The sequence below is a fragment of the Oncorhynchus clarkii genome, chromosome 6 (assembly GCF_045791955.1).
Source record: "Oncorhynchus clarkii lewisi isolate Uvic-CL-2024 chromosome 6, UVic_Ocla_1.0, whole genome shotgun sequence".
NCBI lineage: Eukaryota > Metazoa > Chordata > Actinopteri > Salmoniformes > Salmonidae > Oncorhynchus > Oncorhynchus clarkii.
The window spans coordinates 40,490,904-40,497,308 of NC_092152.1; the positions used below are offsets into that span (position 1 = coordinate 40,490,904).

Consider the following 6,405-nt stretch of genomic DNA (forward strand, 5'->3'; position numbering starts at 1 on the left):
GTCAATATGCGGGGGTAGAGGTTAGTGGAGGTAATTTGTACATATGTGAAGGGACTATGCATAGATAAACAGCGAGTAGCTGTTGGGGGAAAAGGTGTTGTGCCCTCCTCACAACTGTCTTGGTGTGTTAGGACCATGATAGTTTGTTGGTAATGTGGACACCAAGGGACTTGAAACTCGCTCTGTCGATGTTAATGGGGGCTTGTTTAGCACGCCTTTTCCTGTAGTCAACGATCAGCTCCTTTGTGCTCACATTGAGGGAGAGGTTGTCCTGGCACCACACTGCCAGGTCTCATCATTGTCAGTGACCAGGCCTACCACTGCTGTTGTGGTGCACCTCAAACTTGGTGTTGGAGTCATGTTTAACCACGTAGTCGTGGGTGAACAGGGAGTACAGGAGGGGCCCAAGTGTTGAGGATCAGTGTGGCAGATGTGTTGTTGCCTACCCTTACCACCTGGGGGCAGCCCGTCAGGAAGTGCAGGAGCCAGTTGCAGAGGGAGGTGTTTAGTCCCAGGGTCCTTAGCTTTTCCAACCACACTGTAGCTGGGAAACCAGTCACCCTCAAATGGTGCACCTTTAGCCCCTTGTCAGCTACACTGGGGTGGAACTAGTGATAGCAATGTCCAAAAACAGTGCCTGAAACTTGATTTTCAAAAATCACTGGAAATTGAGGAATCTGCTTTTAAACTGATGCACCCAATGTGGTAGGATTCTGACCCATATTGCAACAGACTAGATGGAACTAGCAAAGCCTTCATTTCTACACTGCTGGGTTGACATTTGCTATAAAGCAGTCACATTAAAATGTAGAAAATCCATTTTGGCCCGAGTGTAATGTTCACGGAACTACGCTATTCTATTGAATCCCACATTCATCACACTCAAACCTTGCCTCATTATTACAAACTTCAATTTCCCCCTGAAGTTCTACCCATTGATATGAAATGCTGAGACCAGACCATTCAATGCCTTTCACATTTTATTAATCCAAAGAGTGCAGTAGATCTTCACATTCGTTTGCTGGTCCTCTTGTATGACATGCCAGACAGAGTCATGGTCTGAAAAGAGAAAGCATCTGTAATCATTACACTCAATAAATCCATGCCAGTACACTATGCTTACCAAACCGGACGCGCTCGTTCTCATTGCTTTTGTTCACCCACACTAGAAGCGATCAGGACATGCAGGTTGAAATATCAAAACAAACCCCAATATCAAAACAGTTATATTTTGGGCAAAAAGCATTTCATATTTATGGCAATTTAGCTAGCTAGCTAATTTGTCCTAGTATATAAACATTGGGTTGTTATTTTACCTGAAATCTGACAATTAAGCCACAGAAAACCAAATGTTTCTCATCATCTCGCCTCCTTTATATGGCGGTTGACAACTGACCAGAGTCTGGACCTTCAAGTTAATCTTTCAATCACCCACATGGGTATATGCTCCTAAGAACCAATGAGGAGATTGGAGAGGCCAGACTTGCAGCACATCAAATAGAACCAATTTCTATTTTAGCACCTGGCCATGCAGATGCTTGCTGAGGCGCGCGAGCAGTGTCGGTGCACGTACATTTATTTTGCGACGCGAGCGGTGGGGTCAGCATGTAATTAGAACATTGGCGGCAGCAAACTGTTGAATTGCGTTCACGGCACTGTCATAGACTACCCATTTTGTTAATGGTATGAATTAACCCTGAAATTGCGTCGCTTCGTGAAACCCCCAGCCATATGCCCCAGACTCACGTTGACGAGGGTGTTTGCGTCTGTAAGTTCTGTGACATATTCGATCCCATTCAGGATGGCCGTCAGCTTGTTACCTTCCCGCGTCACCACAGACTGAAACAGGAGAGGTCAATGGTTAGATCTGAAAGCAGTGGTCACCAACTACAGTCAACTAGGACCAATTTAACAGGCCCAAGTTGGATGGCCATATATGGAGAAGAAAAAAAGTGTGACAGTGTGCATCAGGTGTGTGAGTTGGTTTTGAGACGCAACTGTGCACCCAGTCCCTGGAGAGCAGAGGAGATTCTGCCAACGAAAGTCAGTCCTCCCACAACGTCACTGGGACCTGAACTAACCATAGTGACCCCACATCAGCTGAACTTATAGTTTAGTTAGATACTGGCTGTATATGTAGGGAGATGGATAAACCCAGGCTACATGTATGAAACTCATGGTTGGGTTGTGACATGCGCCACTCACATTGACCTTCTCCCCGGTCGGCGACTCGAGCTCCGTCTCCTGGCCAATGGTGAAGGAGTTGGTGAGGATCTTTGTCCCCGTGGTGACAGTCACCTTGAAGTGGTCTCCAGTCTCCTCAATCTCAGAGATGCTCTTGATGTCTTTGCCCTCCTGGATAAGCTCATCAGGGAGACCTACATGTTTGCGGCAGCGAGAGAGTCATATACGGTGCTTTTTAGTACTACAAAAAGTGAAGTGGGACATGAACACTGAATTATTACTACTGAAGTAAAGTGCTGATGCACTATAATATGGCAACACAATGATGGCTAGCACATAACATTCTGAGGACCATACGTTTTAGGGCTTGGTAATTTTCCATACCGCATTCTGGCAATGGTGCAGGGCAGTTGATTGGCTTTGGAACATTCTCATTAAGGAATTTGACAAAATGTTATTTTCTTGGCATTTCATTATTTGATCAGAATATTTCCTGAAAGTTCAAACATTTAATTTAAGGTAAAGTTCTAGGAACATTAGTCATTTTACATTGGGAATGTTCTCAAGTTGTTCAGCTGACTTGAAATATTCTCCTGTGGGAATGTCAGTACTTCAGCATAATGTTCTGTAGGTTCTCATAGTTAGTTAGTCATGTTCTCAGAACACTAAGAACTTGCCATACAAAAATATTAATCAAAACACATTCCGTTCTCAGCTTCAACAAACGCCATCTTCTCTTAAGTGTTTTGAACACAGTAGTTGGCCACACCTGATCTTAATGAGTGCTTGTTCCTGTTGAAATGGTCTGAAAAGACTACATTTATCAACTGTCAATGAGTTACAAAACTAATGCATGACAACTCCATCCTGGTGGCACAGTGGATTAATTCCACGGATAGAGGACAGAAGAGCATAGGTTTGAATCTCAATGACACAATAAATTATTAATGCCTAGGCAAATCAATTAACAATCCCATTGGTGCTGGAAGTTCAAAATAGTTAACACCGCTTGTTTGGTTTGGGCTAAGTCTTAATGTTTAATTTCAGTGAAAGTTATAAAAAAAAAAAAAAAAAAACTATAATTTGTTAAATCTAACACCATTGCAAGTACCCATTGCATTCGCAGTCACCATTGAACATCATTACTGAAAGGACTATGACTTCTGAAATTAACACCCCAAGTCTAATCAAACGTACAAACCCAACTTCAAGACTTACCAACAGCCTCCATGAAAGACTCAAAGTTGTCATGTGACTCCATCTGGTATTTCCCTGAGAAAGACATGGTGACTATAAGACAGTGACAGTAAAGTCAGTCACAGCTCCCTGCTTGTCTTTATACCCCCGTCTATCCAGCCCTGCACTCATTAACTAACTAAAGGTGTCTACAATTGAGAACCCCTCCCCTCATATCCTCCCTGCTACTTGCCTGTAGGCACAGATCTAGGATCAGCTTCCCAGCCAAGGACAACTGATCTACATCGCAATGGTCAACTTTATTGTACTCCACTTCTCATCCTCTCTTCTTCTACTTTGGCGGTGTGAGTGATCATTGATCTGATTTGATAAACAAGAACTCCTCGACTCCTTAGAAAAATGATAAGCAGTCTCATCATTGTAATACAAGTGTATGGATCAATCAACATATTTCAAATTCAACTTGACTTTATCTCGTTATACACCTGTGTTGAAATTAAACTAGGCTACATTGCACTTTGAGTTGAGAGGTGTATTTTGTCTCCCTGCACTATAAAAAAGTTGAATCAATGTACAATTGTAAGGCAGCAGACTGCAATAGGATTGTGAGTTTGCAAAAATGTTTGGCATATAGCTGAACCAACATAATGTTCACTCAACTTTTCATTTGACGTTGAGTGAACATACAATTCAACTTGAAAAATTGGAATCCAGCCAGAGTACGTTAATCACCCCCAACCTGCACTGACAATGGCTGCCAGGAAATACTTCTATTTGAAGTAGGTAGTCTCAATAATAATTGGAACAGCCATCTCAGTAACAGATGCAAAAAGTCAAACTAATAACAGATTGGATTACTTTAGAAAAATGTATGTTACTTATGTTGGTGTAGCTTAAGATAATCAACCAATCAATGTACATGAAAAAACACAGGTCTAAAAAGAAAACAATTCAACGTACAATTGTAAGGCAACCAATTGCAATAGGGTTGTGAGTTTGCTCCACATCTGGGAATATAGCTGAACCAACATACAGTGTTGACTTCCAAAAACAAACCTGAAATTGTAATTAGACTCAACAAGTTTTTATACATTCAGCTCACTGTGAGCAAAGTTTGTAGAGTGAACAAACGTTCACCCATTAGCTACATTTATTTTCCTTCTGAAGTCCAACAAACTCAGAGAATAACACTGATTAATCAATTGGTTAAGTGAAGACACTTGCCAGTCGGTCAGCACATGCTCGGAGTATATGTCTTGGTAACCGTTCTAGCCCTGCGGCCTTGTGAATGTTGACCTGTTTAAAGCTCTTACTCACATCTGCTACGGAGAGCGTGATCACACACTTGTCTGGAACAGCTGATGCTCTCATGCATGTTTCAGTGTTACTTGCCTCGAAGCGAGCATAGAAGTAATTTAGCTCGTCTGGATGGCTCGTGTCACTGGGCAGCTCTCGGCTGTGCTTCCCTTTGTTGTATGTACAGTGCCTTGCGAAAGTATTCGGACCCCTTGAACTTTGCGACCTTTTGCCACATTTCAGGCTTCAAACATAAAGATATAAAACTGTATTTTTTTGTGAAGAATCAACAACAAGCGGGACACAATCATGAAGTGGAACGACATTTATTGGATATTTCAAACTTTTTTAACAAATCAAAAACTGAAAAATTGGGTGTGCAAAATTATTCAGCCCCTTTACTTTCAGTGCAGCAAACTCTCTCCAGAAGTTCAGTGAGGATCTCTGAATGATCCAATGTTGACCTAAATGACTAATGATGATAAATACAATCCACCTGTGTGTAATCAAGTCTCTGTATAAATGCACCTGCACTGTGATAGTCTCAGAGGTCCGTTAAAAGCGCAGAGAGCATCATGAAGAACAAGGAACACACCAGGCAGGTCCGAGATACTGTTGTGAAGAAGTTTAAAGCCGGATTTGGATACAAAAAGATTTCCCAAGCTTTAAACATCCCAAGGAGCACTGTGCAAGCGATAATATTGAAATGGAAGGAGTATCAGACCACTGCAAATCTACCAAGACCTGGACGTCCCTCTAAACTTTCAGCTCATACAAGGAGAAGACTGATCAGAGATGCAGCCAAGAGGCCCATGATCACTCTGGATGAACTGCAGAGATCTACAGCTGAGGTGGGAGACTCTGTCCATAGGACAACAATCAGTCGTATATTGCACAAATCTGGCCTTTATGGAAGAGTGGCAAGAATAAAGACATTTCTTAAAGATATCCATAAAAAGTGTAGTTTAAAGTTTGCCACAAGCCACCTGGGAGACACACCAAACATGTGGAAGAAGGTGCTCTGGTCAGATGAAACCAAAATTGAACTTTTTGGCAACAATGCAAAACGTTATGTTTGGCGTAAAAGCAACACAGCTGAACACACCATCCCCACTGTCAAACATGGTGGTGGCAGCATCATGGTTTGGGCCTGCTTTTCTTCAGCAGGGACAGGGAAGATGGTTAAAATTGATGGGAAGATGGATGGAGCCAAATACAGGACCATTCTGGAAGAAAACGTGATGGAGTCTGCAAAAGACCTGAGACTGGGACGGAGATTTGTCTTCCAACAAGACAATGATCCAAAACATACAGCAAAATCTACAATGGAATGGTTCAAAAATAAACATATCCAGGTGTTAGAATGGCCAAGTCAAAGTCCAGACCTGAATCCAATCGAGAATCTGTGGAAAGAACTGAAAACTGCTGTTCACAAATGCTCTCCATCCAACCTCACTGAGCTCGAGCTGTTTTGCAAGGAGGAATGGGAAAAAATGTCAGTCTCTCGATGTGCAAAACTGATAGAGACATACACCAAGCGATTTACAGCTGTAATCGCAGCAAAAGGTGGCGCTACAAAGTATTAACTTAAGGGGGCTGAATAATTTTGCACGCCCAATTTTTCAGTTTTTGATTTGTTAAAAAAGTTTGAAATATCCAATAAATGTCGTTCCACTTCAAGATTGTGTCCCACTTGTTGTTGATTCTTCACAAAAAAATACAGTTTTA

The 6,405-nt window shown here is 42.0% G+C and overlaps 1 protein-coding gene across 1 annotated transcript; it reads right to left on the bottom strand.

Moving 5' to 3' along the window:
- Positions 1–967: 967 nt before the first annotated feature.
- On the bottom strand, positions 968–3,469 carry LOC139412074 (fatty acid binding protein 1-B.1-like). The gene is made up of 4 exons (XM_071158870.1): positions 3,403–3,469; positions 2,206–2,378; positions 1,747–1,839; positions 968–1,059 (listed from the first exon to the last, which is right to left on the bottom strand). The coding sequence occupies exons 1-4, from the start codon at positions 3,467–3,469 to the stop codon at positions 1,009–1,011; spliced, it is 384 nt and encodes a 127-aa protein (XP_071014971.1). The 3' UTR covers positions 968–1,008.
- Positions 3,470–6,405: the final 2,936 nt, after the last annotated feature.

What these genes read in the sequence shown, in the direction of transcription:
- LOC139412074 (XM_071158870.1), bottom strand. Translation starts at nt 3,469, where the DNA reads ATGTCTTTCTCAGGGAAATACCAGATGGAGTCACATGACAACTTTGAG. An exon ending in GTCTTTCATGGAGGCTGTTG is followed by an intron (nt 2,379 to 3,402) that starts GTAAGTCTTGAA and finishes GCAAACATGTAG; the next exon opens with GTCTCCCTGATGAGCTTATC. An exon ending in CGACCGGGGAGAAGGTCAAT is followed by an intron (nt 1,840 to 2,205) that starts GTGAGTGGCGCA and finishes CTCCTGTTTCAG; the next exon opens with TCTGTGGTGACGCGGGAAGG.